Source organism: Pisolithus orientalis (genome assembly GCF_024613125.1).
Source record: "Pisolithus orientalis strain OTSU chromosome Unknown F5J12scaffold_34, whole genome shotgun sequence".
Lineage (NCBI taxonomy): Eukaryota > Fungi > Basidiomycota > Agaricomycetes > Boletales > Pisolithaceae > Pisolithus > Pisolithus orientalis.
Window position 1 is genome coordinate 370452 of NW_026260815.1, and position 17315 is coordinate 387766.

Below are 17315 nucleotides of genomic sequence, written 5' to 3' on the forward strand. Positions count from 1 at the left end.
AGCTGGATGTCAAGTTTCTTTGCACCTCCAACTCCAATTCCCATCTTAGTCACCATTTCCACCTGCTCTTTCATCAATTCCTCCTTCCTATGAAGATATTCCATCTTGATCATATAGTGTTTAGTCTTCCCAGAAGAAGAAGAAGCCACTAGTGACTCAGCTTTGTGACTTCAAGTTGATGACCTGGTCTTGAAGCTGAGACTTGCCATGTTTAGTTAGTGTTGAACTTGGCTTCATCGAACTTGTCTTTGATGATGAGTCCCAGAGGGACTGGCTAGGTTTTTGGGAAGAGCTACCAGAGGAGTCAGATGTTGTCATAGAGGCAATACTTGCAGATGAAGGAGGAGGGCAAAGATATGGTGAAGACTGAGAGAAGGCAATTCAGCTATCTGATGAGGGTGTATGACCCCTTCACAGGAGGGAGAACCTAGAGGGGAAAATGAGTGTCACTTGGCATTGAAGGCCATTGTAACTAGCAATAACTTATCAGTAAAATTTCATTAACATTGCTCTGAATGAACATGAACATACCTCATCACCCTGCATAGATGCAGAGTCCATGTTGATGTCAGGGTACTCACCACCACCAGTCTGCTCATCCCCAAACCCCAGCATTGCCTCATCAAACCCAGCTCCACCATCTTCTTCGCCCTCATTAGTGACTTCACCACCAGCTTGAGATGGCACATCCTCCTCAGCTTCCTTGAGTTCCCCTGCTGTCCCCCCCACACCCATGCAATCACCTGCAGTCTCAGCCCTGGAACCTGAAACATTCTTCATACCAAGCATCTTGTTTTGGACAACTGCTAAGAAGCCCTCTGCATGGTTTTTGTTTGGCTTGGAGTTGAAGGGCTCAGGGTCAAACAATGGGTTCCCCTGCCAAATGGAATATAAGTCATCATACCAAGGAAAACTGTTGAGAATGACATCTGTATGTACACATAAGCCCCTGCATTCTTGTACATCGGTCATGTAACATACCATGAAGGTTGGCAAATTTTGGATGGCCAGGTATGATGCCTTCCCCTGACTGTTTGAATCATGCATGGCACTTTTGATAGCTCACTTTCAACCTAGATGATCATTAGTGAATCCTGGGTTTATCAGATGATTGGAGACTCACATATTGAGACAGTTGCCCACACTGACTTGAAACTTGGTAGCACTCACTGTGTACATGTCCTTGTAGACACTGTCATCCTTGAAAATGGCTTGGGCGATCATCACTTGGACCTCCTTCTTGTTGTGGCCCACTGGTCTCTCAGTCAAAGTAGATGATAATGATGGGGGTAAGTTGCCTGAGTTTTTGTCACTGAAAAGAATCCTGCAGTTAGCAGGATGGCTAAGAAGCCACTGGACAAGTATTTCAGTATGAGGAGTATCCCAATTGATGTTTTTCAGCTGGGTACTTTCCATCAAGGAGTCAGCTGCCAGCTGCTTGTTGGATGCTGGGCCCTTCCCTTTACTCCCACTCCCAGGTACTTATGAGGACAATCCACCACCAGTAGTCACAGTTACAGAAGGCCTTCCTCGACGAGCTTGTCCACTTGATGAAGCCATGGGTTTTGATAAGAGTGACTGTAGGTGAGCAGACTGTCGAGGGTGTCATCAATAGGGAGGCATAATTTTCAAACTCTGTCATGGCATTGCTCTCAAATTTGCCACTTCCAGAGCACTTCCAGAGCACTTCCAAAGCTGCCTTGAGCACCACTTATGTGTAACTAGGGACACTGTAGTCACATAGTCACACATACCAATACATACAAATCATAGTTGCTCCATAGATGGGGCCAGGTCTAGCTAGCTCCGATTTTCACTGGGCTTACATGTTCACCAAACAACATGGTATATCCCTCAAACTAGCTCCACGAGATTTATGTCTCTTTCGCTGCCGATTTCCTTCCAGTGCCAGATTTACTTCAAGCGATGTGCCCCCTTCGATTCCTCAAGTTACCCAAGGGCGCTTAAGGCGACCTCAGAGGGGCGGTCAAAATCTCACGGAGCGATACCGCAGACTCGAAAACAGTATTCGGGGTAAAAACGTACTCGCAAGAGCGACATACGATATCTCCAGGGATTCTGCTAGCACTTCTGAGTTACAAACTTCGCACAAATCATCCGGAAGCGGTGCATCAGCAAATACCACTGCAGGATTCGTTATGCCGGAAGAGCCGAAGCCTCCTGCAGATGACGGTGCGTGAAGATGCGGACGTCCGCGATTTAGTGTGCTAATAGCTGGGTTGCATGGAGTGCTGCATGTCGGGATGCGCCGTATGCGTGTATGACTTGTACGAGAAATCTCTTAACGCGTACAAAGAGTCCGTCGCAACGCTAAGGGCTTCTCTCGCTGTACTATCGATCCCTGAGAGCAAACGGCCTCTAAGTATCCGTACGACTTCATCCCAATCATCGATAGCGATGAAGCAAAAAGACGTCGTGCTGTCTGTATTTGAGGAGATGGAACGTGCTCTAAAGGAGAAGCGAGACAAGTGAGCTGCCGCCGAGGCTGACAGTTACTGTTCCCCTGACTAGGTCGTCGGTTCCGGTGCTGCGGGTAGAGAGAGCGAAGGGTGAGGTTTTGGAAGGCGATAAGGAAGTGAAGGCTGCTCCAGGAACACTCCGGGACATACGTAGTCCGAGTTTTACCACTTCGGGCATGCGAAATCTATTTTACCACCCAGAGGCTCTAGATATCTGAGTCCGCCATCAAATCCCGGGCCGCCCATTTCATATCCTGCATGCACAGCCCTCCTGTCAGCCAACAGCATCCGCGACTCATCGGAGTCTAGCTTGTTTGTCGCGATAAAGGTCGGCAATGCATCATCCGTTACCCGTTTCAACACGGAACCTCTAACACTTATATTGAGAAGTAAGCCCGCAGCGACAGGCAGCGCCCTGGGACAAGCTGTAGTTATGCTTCTGTCGCCAAAGTTCTCATCCAGAGGTTCAGGCGAGTCTCACTTTCCCTCTGACTTTCAGTCAACTCACGTACACCTATTATCCTAGGTTATTGGGACCGGACCACTTCGAGGCATAGCAGGCATCACTCTGCGCGATTACAACCTAGGACGACCGATATTTTGCCGACGGATACTATAGTGTTGTGAGTGCACTGACATATCTCCGGCGATGCAGTAGCATTGAGAGTGCATCCAGCGTCGTAGGCCCTTCTCGCTCGGGGAAGAGCTGGGTAAAACTAATTCGTATCCCGCTCCATACTATCGCTTACCTTGCATTCGTTTGTTCCATTCAAGCTTCTGAGCACTCTTCTGCAAATTGCGAACACTCACGTTCCGGTTCTGGTCAATGAGGGCCAAGAGTCCGGCACCGCAGAGGTTTATACGGAAAGGTGCCGTTTCAGAGGAATGCAGGGCGACATCGTTCTTGTAGATACACCATCTTTTTACACCCTCAAAAGCACAGATGGAGAGCAAACTCTGAAAAAGTGGATGATTTCGAAGTAAGCCATGCTGTTTTCCTTTATGCGGGTGAATAACCTATCTGGCTAGTTACGTGGAGCCGTGCAAAGCAGTTGGAATTTTGTACACGCATAACGCCGCATCGGACCCATTTAATGCCAACTTGGAGCTATCGAAGCATCTTGAAGCCTTTGGGCGTACGTGCCCCCGAAATTTCGCTCCTAGTGCCATTCACGTCGTTCCGACCATGGTTTATGGCGCAAACCTCTCGACAGAGGGGACTACAACTTTGGTAACACAACTCCAACGTCAAGCAGATAATATAGGCGTGTCGATGTCTAAGACACTGTTTGATGGAAATCCCGAAACTGCGTGGGAGATTATGCAGGGACTTGTAAACGAAATGGAAGGGGAGGAGGGGGACTGGTTGGCATTACGCAAAGTCGTCCTCAGGCGAGCTGCATTGGAGGGCGCTCCGTTAACATACCAAGACGACTGCTCAGCTCTCGTCAGTCTCGCTGACGTCCTGCATGGGCGGTTCCAGAAGGACGAGGACGAAGCAGATTTCAATGACGTAATCACCCTCCGGCGTGCAGCATTGAAACTCACTCCTCCGGGGCACGCAGAACGCCTCGCGCATCTCGACATCTTCGCCAAACTCCTGGACGGGAGATTCAGGAAGAAGGGTGGTATGGAAGACTTGACGGAAACCGTCACCCTTCGACGTGCTGTCTTGGAGCTCACTCACCCTGGTCATCCTGAACACCTTGCATCCCTTGTCAACCTGGCAGATTGCTTGGAGGAGCGATTCCAGAGGAATGATTCCATGGAAGATTTGACCGAGATTATCACCCACCGGCGTGATGCGTTGGGGCTCACACTCCCAGGGCACCCAGAACACCTCGCGTGTCTGATCAACCTTGGGAATTGTCTAGACCAGCTATTCAAGAGGGAGGGTGGCGCGGAACACTTGACGGAAATCATCACCCTCCGACGTGCTGCGCTGGAACTCACTCCCCCAGGTCATCCAGATCGCATCCGGTCTCTCTCCAATCTTTCAAAATGTCTGGATCAGCGATTTAGGAGAGACGGCTCCATGGAAGATTTGATGGAAGCCATCACCCACCAACGTGCTGCGTTGAAACTCGCGCCCCCAGGGCATCCGGAACGCCTCGAGTCTCTTGTCAACCTCGCAGATTGTCTGGACCAGCAATTCACAAGGGAGGGTGATGTGGAGTTTTTGATGGATATTATTACCCTCCGACGTGCTGCATTGGAACTCACTCCCCCGGGGCATCCCGAGCGCTTTGCGTCTCTCGTCAACCTTGCAAGTTCCTTGGATCAGCAGATCAAAGGACTCCGAGATGACACCCTGACCGACTTAGAGGAGATTATCTCTCTCCGACGAAGTGCATTGGAATGCACTCCCTCCGCACCTTCTGATCAATGCATGTTTCTAATCAACCTTGCAGCCTGTCTTCGTGAAAACTACCAGAAAATGGGTGCGCAAGCCGAGTTGGATGAAGCCATCGTACACGCTCGTGCTGCGTTGGCGACTTGTCCTCCAGAACATTACCAGAAATCCCGTGATTGTCTTGCGAGCTGTATCGATCTGAAAATCCACAATTGGATTTCGCCAGTTCATGTAACGGGAGCCATTAACTCAAGCACCCACTCGTCCAATATCAAACAAATGATCTGGAGTGTTGTCAACGATGTCACGAAGACTATTCCTTTGCGACTGTTGAACACGCGCACCGGAGTGTTGTGTAATCGCGTTGCCCAGTTATCTCATTTCGGGGACAGCCGCGAGTATATCCAGTTGCTTTCTGCGGCCTCCACACGTGATCGCCAGCAACTGGAGGCGTGGATCCGCGAAGTGGTGACTGCCTTCTTTCAATTTGCCTCCTTATCTCACAAGTGGGGGGACGACGAGCCTCTACTACGCGACGTTGAAGGTGCAAGTGTCTATGACTTGGTTGGCAAAACTGGCCTTGCAAAACTCCAAAAATTTTGTCTTCTTGCTCTCAAACATGATTGTGCGTGGGCATGGAGCGATACGTGCTGCATTGATAAAGAAAGCAGTGCGGAATTGCAAGAGGCTATTGGATGTATGTTTGCATGGTATCGTCGGTCGGCCGTTACAATCATCCATCTTTCCGACGTTTCCAACTCAGCGTCACTCACTGAAAGTATTTGGTTCGAACGGGGTTGGACCCTCCAGGAACTGTTGGCTCCCCGCAGGGTCATTTTCTTTACACGGGACTGGTCGCCGTACACGAACCGTGAATCTTCGGATCATAAAACAGACGTTACCGTGCTCAAAGAGCTCGAAAAGGCAACAGGGATACGAGAATGGCATCTTCAGAACTTCCGCCCAGGGACTGACGATGCACGGTCGAGGCTCCAATGGGCGTCGACTCGTCGTACCACCCGGCCAGAAGATGTCGCCTACTCGCTTTTTGGAATCTTCGATCTTCACTTGCCAGTGCTGTATGGGGAGTCTGCGGACAAAGCTCTTGGGCGCCTCTTGACAGAAATCACTTCGCAGTCGGGAGACGTTTCGATTTTAGACTGGGTCGGACAGGCGTCGTCATTCCACAGCTGCCTCCCCGCCAGCCTCTCGCCGTACCGGACAATGCCCCGCGTGCATTCTTCTCAGAGCGGCCCTCCTACTCGCGAGGGAGTGAATCTGGAGAATGCACGGAAACTGTGTACTGCCCTTGCCGAATTACCATTCCCTCGATTCATCAATCACGTTCTCCTGTTGCCTTCCATCATTCATCAGATAAATGTAGGTCAAATTAACAGGAGCATCAAAAACCCCGCCCTATGTGTACGAGATCCATGCATCGGGTCTGATCCCTCTGGAGCTCAGGCTGTCGGTCAGCCTCCGGGAGGGTACTGGTGCCAGATTATCATATATTCTTGTTCGTCCTTGGCATCCCAAATTGCTTGATCTGCTAGCGGGAGACGACATCGATGCACCCTGGAAGTTGCTAGAGCAACTTGGGCAGCCATTCAATGCATTTTTACTAATGAAATTGCGTGGTAAACAGTACAAGAGGATCGCCGCTGATTGTATGATTGTTGCTTGCGTCCGGGATCTGACTAGCATCGTTGATAGTGAACTCCAGATGTTAGATATCGTATAAACTACATATGCCTCTACACGGTGTTTGCAGATATGGTCTTGGACTTCTCTTGGCAACAGGATCATTTCAGTGGGAAGATGTCTCAGGTTGGAAATGCATCGTTGTTCCACAGGTGCTTCTCTGGCGACCTCACGGGGTACCAGACCGTGCCACTGGATGGCATTGATCTCCAGAGCGCGCAGGAAGTGTACAGTGCCCTGTCAACTTGTTCCCCCAACCCGCGGCTTCTCAGTCGTAGCTTGTGTTGCCTGGTATCGTCTACAGAATCATGGTGGTCAAAATGTTTGGATATCCAAGTAATCCCTCTCGTTACGTTTATGAGATTCACGCATTGGATGAGGCCTCGCGAAGTCATACTGACATTGGTCTTGACACGGGTTTCGGCACATGTCTTCGTCCTCGGCAAACGAAATAGCCTGAAACGCAGAGGGGCTTCCTTGATGTCAGCGAGGTATCCGTACAGAGCACACAGAGACATGTGCGAAGTATTCTTTCGCAAATTCCGTGGACGCCAACTTTTATGTGATGTCATGCGTTGCTGCAAATCGTGTTGGCTATCCGCTACCGACGAAAAATGCACTGGAATCCCATAACGAAACATTTAGGATGGACGTAACCTTCCTCGTTGACACCACCCCGTTCTGGATGGCAACGGTTGAAGTAAATCGCCAGAGACGCGCATAGAGAACGACGTCGCGATATAATCATGGTCGCAGTCTCCGTTTCGAGTGTCCCGGGAGAGGTTGGAATTTCATTTCGAGCTGCGGATAAGGAAAGGGAGCTAATTGTTGAAGGGCATTGGCGTGAGGTGGGATCATGCGGTGGGTGGGCCCTCAGTGATGAGGAGGTTTCTAGAGTTGGAAAAGAGAGAAGCAGCCATGGAGAACTCCACTATGGCATATACACCCTACAGCTTTCTTCGCCCCCTCCATGTTTACTGACGACTTAAACTTGAATATCAAGGCGGTTAGGGGACTCGCGTATATGGTTAAGGTGTGGATGAGCAGTGGCGACGTTAACTAGTATATAGACCCTTGCGATACATGCCGCATACACCATTGGAAGGCAGGACCTATGGGCCCGCTGGGAAACTGTAACGAGCCGACTTGACCAAGAGGACTCACTGTGGGATATAGGAGACCTTTAAGGACCGTCCCAACATGGTTGGTGGAAGGGCTGGAGTTATAACAAATAGCATGACGACATCTGCGTAGAGAACGGATGTAATTTCGCTGGAGGCGCTAGGAGCCCGATCGGTAGGATCTGTGTATGCGTGTGTCGTACACATGCCTGACCAAGTCAACAATTAATGTCATCTTGTCTCATTGCAAGCCAACAAATTGCGGCCCGTTTTCTTGTGCGGGCGTACAGGTCGTGAACACTGTCAAGTTTGGGGTTGGAGAAGCCAGAATTATTCGACACAAACGAGTCCATACCCACAAAAAATCTCCGATGATCCCGAGCTGGGAGGTGCCCATGGACACTAGTGCCGATGCATCGGATGGGGTTGGGAACCACAGCAAACCAGTGGGAGGCAACTTACCCTGAAGGTATCCCTTCTCCATTCATTGACATTCACAATCTCGCAGGTCATCAAGCGCTCGTGTCAACGGTAAGTACATACCCAGTAGTATAACTGACTTGTTGGATTGCATTTTTGACGGGCGAGGACCAACAAGCGCCATATCCAAAAGCTATCCTGCACGGAGCCCAGCCTGCCACCCATTGATATTACACGATTCATTGACTGTTTGGAGGCGTTGGTTGACGCCACCTTATAGAACTCCTTCGTATCATCAAGATACTGAGTTGCCAACCCTCCTGCAACGCAGGAAGGTGCTATTTCCCTTCGCACAGCAACGCCGGTCTTCCCTCTAAATAAGAGCTCAACAGGGTACATGAGGCTGAACCGGAAACCACTGAATTTGGATACCAGGGTGCAGGTGAGACTACACCACTGAAGTCCAGGCCAATCTTACTTTCCTTCTAACGCCCAGTCGTCAGATGGGTCTATTCAACAGGTTTCGCAAGTCTGAAGAGACGGCCACTTTATTACCCACGGACGTCATAGTGTTGTGAGTGTACGGATGCCATCCTCGATGGCACAGTAACACTGAGTGTAATCAGCATTATAGGTCCGGCTAACTCGGGAAAGAGTCGAGTAACATAAGTCCCTGTCTTGTGTAATGCTGTCACTTACTCTACATTTGTCTGGCACTCTTAACACTAGTTTCTGGATGCTCTTTTGCAAATGTGGGAAGGTTCATTTCCGGGCGAACGACGGCCGGAGACCCCGCACCACGATGGTTAACGTGGTGAGGTTCCGTCTCGAAGGAATGCAGAACGACATAGTTCTTGTGGACACGCCATCCTTTTAGCATCTACGAACGCCCAGATGCAGAGGAAACCATGAAACAGTGGATGGGTTTGACGTAAGAGATATACTGTACTGCTTCCGCTCCTGCATGGTGAATAACCTATCTGGATTTTGGGCAGCTATACGAAGCCCTATGAAGCGGCTAGAATCCTGTACATGCATCACATCACATCGAACCAACACGATGCAAGCTCGGAGGTCTCGAGACATCTCCACGCCTTCGGGCACCCTAGCACCGTTCATGTCGTGCCGACTATATCTTCTGGAGCGAACCTGTCAGCTGAGGAGATTAATACCTCGCTGGCACAACTTCAGCGTCAGGCAGAAGATGCAGGTGCATCGATGTTTGAGTCGGTGTTTGCTATTGCTGCAAACAGTGCTCATGTCTTTCGACAAGTCCAATGGCTAGCAATCATCGTTCTAAGGGGGGCAGTGGTGTTCTGTGAGCATTTTTATGCCATGTGCACCACATTGCCTCCCTGTTGCAGTACGGGAAAATCCGACTACGATGGTGGTTGCAGTTCAAGGGGTCCCCCAAGCTGTAGATCTTGTCGGAGGTAAAACCTGTCTGGAGCCGAGCAAAGTTTGTTCGTCGCGCCTCTTTTCCATCCTCGCTTGGCGCGAATCTGGTCGGTCGGTCGGCATGTACTACAGGAATGGGTAAACGGAAATAACTTCGTGCGACGACATCCAGAGCCAAGTGGACCTAACGGGTTCGTGTTACACTTCCGGTCTTCTTCATGCGGTGCCTGGTTGTGCATTAGCTCTGACGTACAGTATGCCATATTCTCCGTCGCATGGAATCACACTTGAAAATCTGGACGCATGCATTGCATATTGCATAGCCATCATGTCTGAAGATGTAAAGAAATGAATACACGGCCTGTAGGGAACATCACTGCTTCGCGACGTCAGGAAAACATCTCCGCTGTTACACAACTTAGAACGTCGAAGGGCGGCGGGAGACGAATGTAGAGGCAGACTTGGCGACGCGGTGGGGAAGGGGGAATCTAAGCTTCGGCTCGAGGAACTGTTTGATGTATGGACGACGGACATCGTCTGCCTTCTTGAGCTCGACGACGCGAAGGATCTATGTATGCGAGATCCGCGTGAGTGTCCGTGCCCCGTTAGTGGATGAGTGGGTGTGTCCAAGAGGGGAAGACGTACATGGATGGACCGGAATCGGGCACGGTGTCTTGCTGCCATGTCTTGGTAAAGCGATTTAACGGCATCGGCACGGCTGAGTTCGCGGAACTCCTTGTACATGTTGTGTGTGCCCGAGCGGGAGTCGTAGCGGAGCCAAATACCAAAGTTCTTGACCTTCAACGGCTTTTTCTCATATATCTATAATGACCAAGAGAGGAGAACAAAGAGCGGTCAGAGCGATTTGGAGATGATTCAGCTCGAATACACACGACGTTGACGCCGATGATTTCACCGCTCGCCTTCTTGACTTTCTTTAGCTGCCTAACGGATCACAAAAAGCGTATCAATTCCAAGTCGATAAGACAGATGCCGGAGCCGTGGATGAGTCGTACCTCAGGAAGTACCAGAATCGGGATTTGGCAACGACTTCGTTGGGAGCGAAGATGCGCATGCGGTAGATTTTTGGAGTGGGATCTGACTCGGTGGGCAAATGACGCCCGACGACCTGGTATTCTTGGAGTCCCATCTACACAACACGACCGTAAGCGTCGTCAGCACGCATATTATCACCGTCAGGTCACCCTCATCCGAAGTCAACCGCCATCATCCAACGCACAGGTCCGCCCCGATGCAATCAAAATCGCCCTGGAGCATCGCTGGAGCACAAGGTGAATTGGGTGGGCACACTCACTTTGGAAAAAAAAGCTTGACCCGGGAGGCGTGGACGCTGTCGACTACAGTGTGCAAGGTTTGACCTTCGCAGTTTGTGTGGATGTTTAGTGGTGTTTGGCAGTTGTGGCGGAATATCGTGAGTTATTACGTCATCCCACCCTCATGTGGGTTTGGTTGCGCAATGTGCAACCGTAACAGCGCAAGGCTTTCGGGGGATCAAAAGGAGGACAGGCTGTGCATTGGTTGAACCGTTCATCATGAAAGGATACACAAACTTGCAAACGGCGAAGAAGCAGAATCGGAAAACAGCACAGTTCCTCTTGACTCACGCTGACTAATCTCACCAAATCGCGACTCTTACATGCTCACCAAACAATATGGCTATATCCCTCAAACTAGCTTCCACGAGACCTATGTCTCTTTCGCTGCCGATTTCCTTCCAGTGCCAGATTTACTTCAAGCGATGTGGCCCCCTTCCGATTCCTCAAGTTACCCGAGGGCGCTTAAGGCGACCTCAGAGGGGCGGTCAAAATCTCACGGAGCGATACCGCAGACTCGAAAACAGTATTCGGGGTAAAAACGTACTCGCAAGAGGCGACATACGATATCTCCAGGGATTCTGCTAGCACTTCTGAGTTACACACTTTGCACAGATCATCTGGAAGCGGTGCATCAGCAAATACCATTGCAGGGTTCGTTTATACCGGAAGAACCGAAGCCTCCTGCAGATGACGGTGCGTGAAGATGCGGACGTCCGTGATTCAAAGTGCTAATAGCTGAGCTGCATAGAGTGTTGCATGTCGGGATGTGCCGTATGCGTGTACGACTTGTACAAGGATTCCCTTGATGCGTACAAAGAGTCCGTCGCGACGCTAAAGGCTTCTCTCGCTGCACTATCGATCCCTGAGAGCAAATGGCCCCCGAACATCCGTGCGACTACAACCCAATCATCGATAACAATGAAGCAAAAGGATGTTATTCTGTCTGCGTTTGAGGAGATGGAACGTGCTCTAAAGGAGAAGCGAGATAGGCGAACTGCCGTCGAGGCTGACAGTCAGTCGGTCTCCACCTGACTAGGTCGCCGGTGCTGACGCAGTGGTAGAGAGAGCGAGGGGTGAGGTCTTGGAAGGCGATAGGGAAGTGGAGACTACCTTTCGATCGTTGTACGAAGGATTCCGATGGATATTATTCCCCAATCGTTAGTTGGAGGCATGTTTCTTATAAGGTTGGGAGCTTTTGTATGAAAAATATTTCTACCACAGATTCTAATCATAATACCTTTGCAATTGCTGAACACACCGGTGTGCCGTGTAATCGCGTTGCCCAGTTATCTTCTCTCAGGGATAGCTGTGAGTACGTCCGGCTGCTTTCTACGGCCTCCACAAGCGATGGTTAGCAACGTACACGAAGTGGTCACTGCCCTCTTCCAATTTGCCTCCTTATCTTATAAATGGGGAGACGACGAGCCACTACTGCGCGACGTTGATGCGGAACTACAAGAAGCTATTGGATGTATGTTTGCATGTTATCGTCGGTCGGCAGTTACAATCATCCATCTTTCCGACGTTTCCAACTCAGCATCACTCGCTGATAGTATTTAGTATCTGGCCCGAACGGGGTTGGAACCTGCAGGAATTGTTGGCTCCCTGCGGGGTCTTGTTCTTTACACAGGGCTGGTCGCCGTACATGAGCCGTGAATCTTCGGGTCACAGAACAGATGATACCGTGCCAAAGAGCCCGAAAGGGAAACAGAGATAGGAGAATGACGCCTTCAGGACTTCCGTCCTGGGACGGATGATGCATGGTCGAGGCTCTAATGGGTGTCGGCTCATCATACCACCTGGCCGGAAGATGTTGCCTACTCGTTATTTGGAATTTCCGATCTTCACTTGCCAGTTCTGCACGGGGAGACTGCGGACAAAGTACTTGGACCTCTCTTGGCAGAAATCATTTTACAGTCAGGAGACGTCTCCATTTTAGACTGGGTCGGGTTCAGAGCACATGGAGGGATCTGCAAGCATTCTTTCGCAAAACACATGGACACCAGCTTCTATGTGATGTCATGTACTGCTGCAAATTGTGTTTGGGATTGTCTACTGCCGACGGAAAATGCATTAGAATCCCGCAACGAAACACTTCGACCGATTAGAATAGACGCAACTTTCCCCGTTGTTGACACCACCCCGTTCTGGACGACAACGGTAAACCGCCGGAGCAGCACCTAGAAAACGGCATCGCGATATAATCATTGCAGAGGAAGTCACTGCCTCTGTTCCGAGTGTCTCGGGAGGGGTTGGAATTTCATTTGGACTATAGATAAAGAAAAGGGGCGTCGGCGTGAGGTGGGAAATATGCGGTGGGTAGGGCCCCCAGAGATGAAGGGGTTTCCAGAGCCAGGGAAGAAAGAGGAGCGGAAGGGGAAGCCATCAAGAGCTCCATCACTATCCCCGACGATCCCGCCTGCAGACTCCACAGCTCTCTTCGCTGGCTCCGTGTTTACCGATGCACTCAAAGTTGAATGCCGGGGACTCACGTATGTGGTTAAGGTGTGGATATGGTAACGTTAATTTATAGACTCTTCATCCAACCCATATGATATTGGAAGCTTACTGGAAGGGAGGCAATCTCGCTTGGGAGGCTAGTGGATCTGTGCATACACTGTGCCAAGCGCCGAGTCAACTATGCCATCTTGTCCTATTGCAAACCGACAAGTTGCGGCTGGTTCGTTCTCTTGTCCAGACGCACAGCGTTGCGAACGTCGTCGAGTTTGGGGTGGGAGAAGCCAGAGCTATTCGACGCAAGCGAGTGAATCTCCGGGGGCCGTGCCAGCTGGAGTGCGGATGCTGGCAATTGGATTGGGTTGGGTGCCACAGCAAATGTATCCCTTCTCCCGGACTCCTTCACATTCTCGCATGGCAACAAGCGTGTCAAGTTAGATTGCATTTCAATGCGGTCAGCAACAAGAGGTGTCCACCGGCTTTCATTTCTAATAGCTATCGGATCCTTGTCGGACCTCTGTACGGAAGTCCCAGCCCACCATCCATTAATTTGACGTTTGGGCGTGTTGGTTGATGCCACCTGGAACGTTTGTATCCGTCAAAGTACGGGTTGATATGAGTACCAACCCTCCCGCAATGCAGAAAGACGTTCTTTCCCTCCACACAGCAACGCGCAAGTCTTTCCTCTAATAAGAGCTGACCATGGTACATGATGCTGAACCAGCAACCACTCAAGGTGAGGCCAGTCTCAGTTCCCTCCTAACTCTCATCCAACTGACTGCAAGTCCCAGTCACCAGATGGGTCTATTCAATAAGTTTTCCAAGTCTGGAGAGACGACCATTCTATTGTCCATGGATGTCATAGTGTTGTGAGTGCACGGATGCCATCCTCGATGATGCAGTAGCACTGAGAGTGCAATCAGCATTGTGGATCCGACTAACTCGGGAAAGAGTGAGGTAACATCACTCCCTGGCTTGTGTAATGCTGTCACTGACTCTAGGTTTGTCTGGCATTCTTAACACCAGTTTCTGAACGCCCTTTTGCAAAATGTGAAGGTGCATTTTCGGATGAATGGCGGCCGGAGACCCTGCACCCCGATGGTCGACGTGTTAAGGTGTCGTCTCGAAGGAAAGCAGAACAACATAGTTCTTGTGGACCCGTCATCCTTCTACACATACGAAAGCGCAGATGCGGAGGAAAGCATGTCACAGTGGACGGGTTCGAAGTAAGACATACTGCTCCGCTCCTGCGCAGTGAATAACCTGTCTGGACAGTTGTACGAAGCCGGAAGCGGCTGGAATCCTGTACATTCATAAGATCACATCAAGCCAACACGATGTAAGCTCGGATGTCTCCAGACATCTCCGCGCTTTCGGGCCCACTAGCACCGTTCATGTTGTGCCGACTATATCTTCTGGAACAAACCTGTCAGCTGAGGAGATCAGTACGTCGCTGGCACAACTTCAGCGTCAAGCAGAAGACGCAGGTGCATCAATGTTTGGGTCCGTGTTTGACGGAAGACTCGGGCAGGCGTGGGACATTGTACAGGGCCTTTTGAACATCTTGGAACGAAAGGGTCACTAGTCCCAGGAGAAGGAGAAAGCAGCTCCGGAGAAAGAGCATCTTGCTGCTCTCGAGAAAGAAAACAAGGCAATTCCGGAGGTGAAGAAAGGGACGCTGGAGAAGCACGTTACAATTAGGTTGAGGAACACTCCCTTGGAACACTCCGGCCATCATTCACCTGTCGTCAACCCCACTGATCTGCCTGAACGGTTCAAGGGAAACAGAAATCAAGCGGATTTAGACAACACGATTACCTGCGGACGCCCCACTTCCCCAGAGCAGCAAGAGCGCCCTGTGTATCTTGCCAACCTCTCGAACGTTCTAGACGGGCAATTTGATGCGGTAGAAGATTCGGAGGCCACCATCCACTGCAGGCACAACGCGCCAGGACGCATTTTCCCCTCACGTCGAGGACTGCTGTCGTCTTTCATCAACCGGGCGAAATGCCTGTGCCGTCGCTTTTGGCGTGAGGGTGACGTGGAATATTTGGCTGGAAACCACGCTTTCCGTCGTGGAGCACAAACACTCAATCCCTCAGGATACCCGAAATGGATCGTGCCTCTCATCAACCTCCTGAAGCTCCTGTACCAGCAATTCGGAATGCAGGATGCCGTGATGAATTCGACCAAGATTATCAGTCGTCGACGTGTTCCGTTTCAATTCGCACCTCCAGGATTTGGAGGTAGCTTTCAATCTCTTGTCAACCTCGCGGATTGTTTAGACCAACGATTCAAACCGGAGGGCACCCTAGGCGATTTAGAAAAAATCATTTCTCTCCGACGAGCTGCGTGGGAATGTGTTCCCCCAGAGCCCTCTTTTCAATGCACGTCTCTAGTCGCCCTTGCGGAGTGTCTTCTCGAAAAGTATCAGAAACTGGGTGTGATGGCGGAACTGGATGAAGCTATTACACTCACAAATAATGCGCTGGCAATCTCTCCCCCAGAACAATCCGCGCCAATTCAAGAGTTTCTTGCGACGTGTATCGAGCTGAAAATCGAAAAAAATGACACGCTGGTTCATACCTCAGGGACAATGGCTTCGAGCACATGTTCCTCTGATGTCAAGCAACTAATCAGGAACATTGTCAACGAAACTGTGAAAACCATTCCACTACGGTTGCTGCACACACAAACTGGAGTCCTATGTGCACGAGACGCGCAGATATCACGTTTTGAGTGCAGTTCCCAATACAAAAAACTACTCTCATTGCCACCTGGCACGGACTTTGGACAGGATCTTGAAGAACTCGTCTGGAAAACGGTCGCAGAATTTTTCCAGTACGCTACGTTGTCCTATGTTTGGAAAAGTGGAGAACCGTTGCTATGCGACATCAAAGGTGCAAGTATCTATGACTTGCCTCATACAGACGGTGTCGCAAAACTCCAAAAATTTTGCATTCTCGTGCTCAGGCGCAGTTTCCTGTGGGCGTGGAGCGACACTTGCTGCATTGATAAAGATAGTAGTGCTGAATTGCAAGAGACAATTGGATCTATGTTCTCTTGGTATCGTCAGTCGGCCTTGACAATCGTCCATCTCTCAGACGTATGCAATGCAGCGTCATTTCCCAGTAGTGTCTGGTTCCGACGCGGTTGGACTCTTCAGGAATTATTGGCTTCTCCGAACGTCTTGTTTTATTTGCAGGACTGGTCGCTGTACATGGATTGCGGATCGTCGAATCACAAAATGGATGAGCTAGTGCTCAAAGAGCTCCAGAAGGCAGCAGGAATAGAAGAACGGCATCTTAAGGACTTCCGACCAGGTATGGAGGATGCACGATCGAGGCTCCAATGGGCATCGGCACGTCGTACCACTCGGCCAGAAGACGTTGCCTACTCGCTTTTCGGAATTTTCAGGGTCCACTTACCAGTCCTCTATGGGGAATCTGCAGAATGTGCCCTTGGACGTCTCTTGGCGGAGATCATTTCGCACTCCGGAGACATTTCGGTTTTGGACTGGGTCGGAGAAGCATCGTCGTTCCACAGTTGTCTCCCTGCAAACCTCACGCCATACCGGACGGTGCCCTGCAAGCAGTCGGTTCCGAGCAACCTCGCCATGTGCGATAGCGTAGATCCCCAAAGTGCATGTAATTTGCACAGTGCCCTTGCCAAGTTACCGCGTCCGCGATTCATCGGACGCAGACTTTTCTTACCCTCTATTGTTCATTCGGTCACAAGAGTCAAACTGATAACATTCGAATCTTCGCACCACGTTTACGAAATCCATGCGTCCGGCCTGATGCCTCTCCAACTCAAATCGTCAGTCAGTCTTCGGGAGGGTGAGGGTACGGATTTTCCATACGTTCTCATTCGTCCTTGGCATCCGAATTGGCTGGGTCCGTTAGCACACAAGGATGCTATAGGGAGGTTGCTAGAACAGCTCAAGCAGCCATTCCATGCACTTCTTCTGAAGGCATTGCTTCATAACGAGTACGAGAGAATCTCGTGCGATTGCCTAATCACCGCTCAAGTCCGGGATTTGGTTAGT

At 50.4% G+C, this 17315-nt stretch overlaps 10 protein-coding genes across 10 annotated transcripts; 9 read left to right on the top strand and 1 right to left on the bottom strand.

Annotated features, from left to right (window-relative positions):
- Positions 1 to 1821: 1821 nt before the first annotated feature.
- On the top strand, positions 1822 to 2674 carry F5J12DRAFT_852216 (uncharacterized protein). The gene has a single exon (XM_051746563.1). The coding sequence runs from the start codon at positions 2245 to 2247 to the stop codon at positions 2491 to 2493; it is 249 nt and encodes an 82-aa protein (XP_051596938.1). The 5' UTR covers positions 1822 to 2244; the 3' UTR covers positions 2494 to 2674.
- A 1148-nt stretch (positions 2675 to 3822) lies between these two features.
- On the top strand, positions 3823 to 4992 carry F5J12DRAFT_725284 (uncharacterized protein; the record flags this gene model as incomplete). The annotated part of the gene is made up of 1 exon (XM_051741623.1): positions 3823 to 4992. A coding segment is annotated over one exon (1170 nt), but the record flags the coding sequence as incomplete, so codon positions are not given.
- A 410-nt stretch (positions 4993 to 5402) lies between these two features.
- On the top strand, positions 5403 to 6650 carry F5J12DRAFT_852220 (uncharacterized protein). Its single transcript, XM_051746564.1, has 2 exons — positions 5403 to 6213; positions 6263 to 6650. Exons 1-2 carry the CDS (start codon positions 5533 to 5535, stop codon positions 6572 to 6574), a joined length of 993 nt encoding a protein of 330 aa, XP_051596940.1. The 5' UTR covers positions 5403 to 5532; the 3' UTR covers positions 6575 to 6650.
- Positions 6493 to 7520, top strand: F5J12DRAFT_342847 (uncharacterized protein). The gene has a single exon (XM_051738976.1). The coding sequence runs from the start codon at positions 6607 to 6609 to the stop codon at positions 7165 to 7167; it is 561 nt and encodes a 186-aa protein (XP_051596941.1). The 5' UTR covers positions 6493 to 6606; the 3' UTR covers positions 7168 to 7520.
- Positions 7521 to 8462: 942 nt separating this feature from the next.
- F5J12DRAFT_852228 (uncharacterized protein) lies at positions 8463 to 9772 on the top strand. Its single transcript, XM_051746565.1, has 5 exons — positions 8463 to 8517; positions 8572 to 8649; positions 8805 to 8894; positions 8953 to 9006; positions 9071 to 9772. Exons 2-5 carry the CDS (start codon positions 8579 to 8581, stop codon positions 9510 to 9512), a joined length of 657 nt encoding a protein of 218 aa, XP_051596942.1. The 5' UTR covers positions 8463 to 8517; positions 8572 to 8578; the 3' UTR covers positions 9513 to 9772.
- Positions 9718 to 10872, bottom strand: F5J12DRAFT_852238 (60S ribosomal protein L18A). Its single transcript, XM_051746566.1, has 5 exons — positions 10789 to 10872; positions 10490 to 10623; positions 10367 to 10418; positions 10119 to 10295; positions 9718 to 10041 (listed from the first exon to the last, which is right to left on the bottom strand). The coding sequence occupies exons 2-5, from the start codon at positions 10621 to 10623 to the stop codon at positions 9892 to 9894; spliced, it is 513 nt and encodes a 170-aa protein (XP_051596943.1). The 5' UTR covers positions 10789 to 10872; the 3' UTR covers positions 9718 to 9891.
- F5J12DRAFT_852247 (uncharacterized protein) lies at positions 10870 to 12064 on the top strand (the record flags this gene model as incomplete). The annotated part of the gene is given in 6 exon segments (XM_051746567.1): positions 10870 to 10905; positions 11169 to 11257; positions 11278 to 11342; positions 11362 to 11465; positions 11488 to 11503; positions 11559 to 12064. The coding sequence occupies 6 exon segments, from the start codon at positions 10870 to 10872 to the stop codon at positions 11840 to 11842; spliced, it is 594 nt and encodes a 197-aa protein (XP_051596944.1). The 3' UTR covers positions 11843 to 12064.
- A 1862-nt stretch (positions 12065 to 13926) lies between these two features.
- Positions 13927 to 15142, top strand: F5J12DRAFT_342932 (uncharacterized protein). Its single transcript, XM_051738977.1, has 5 exons — positions 13927 to 14003; positions 14059 to 14136; positions 14191 to 14224; positions 14294 to 14493; positions 14543 to 15142. The coding sequence occupies exons 2-5, from the start codon at positions 14066 to 14068 to the stop codon at positions 14850 to 14852; spliced, it is 615 nt and encodes a 204-aa protein (XP_051596945.1). The 5' UTR covers positions 13927 to 14003; positions 14059 to 14065; the 3' UTR covers positions 14853 to 15142.
- Positions 15143 to 15251: 109 nt separating this feature from the next.
- On the top strand, positions 15252 to 15770 carry F5J12DRAFT_708292 (uncharacterized protein; the record flags this gene model as incomplete). Its single annotated transcript, XM_051740602.1, has 1 exon — positions 15252 to 15770. A coding segment is annotated over one exon (519 nt), but the record flags the coding sequence as incomplete, so codon positions are not given.
- A 93-nt stretch (positions 15771 to 15863) lies between these two features.
- Positions 15864 to 16787, top strand: F5J12DRAFT_725342 (uncharacterized protein; the record flags this gene model as incomplete). Its single annotated transcript, XM_051741629.1, has 1 exon — positions 15864 to 16787. A coding segment is annotated over one exon (924 nt), but the record flags the coding sequence as incomplete, so codon positions are not given.
- Between the last annotated feature and the right edge of the window lie 528 nt (positions 16788 to 17315).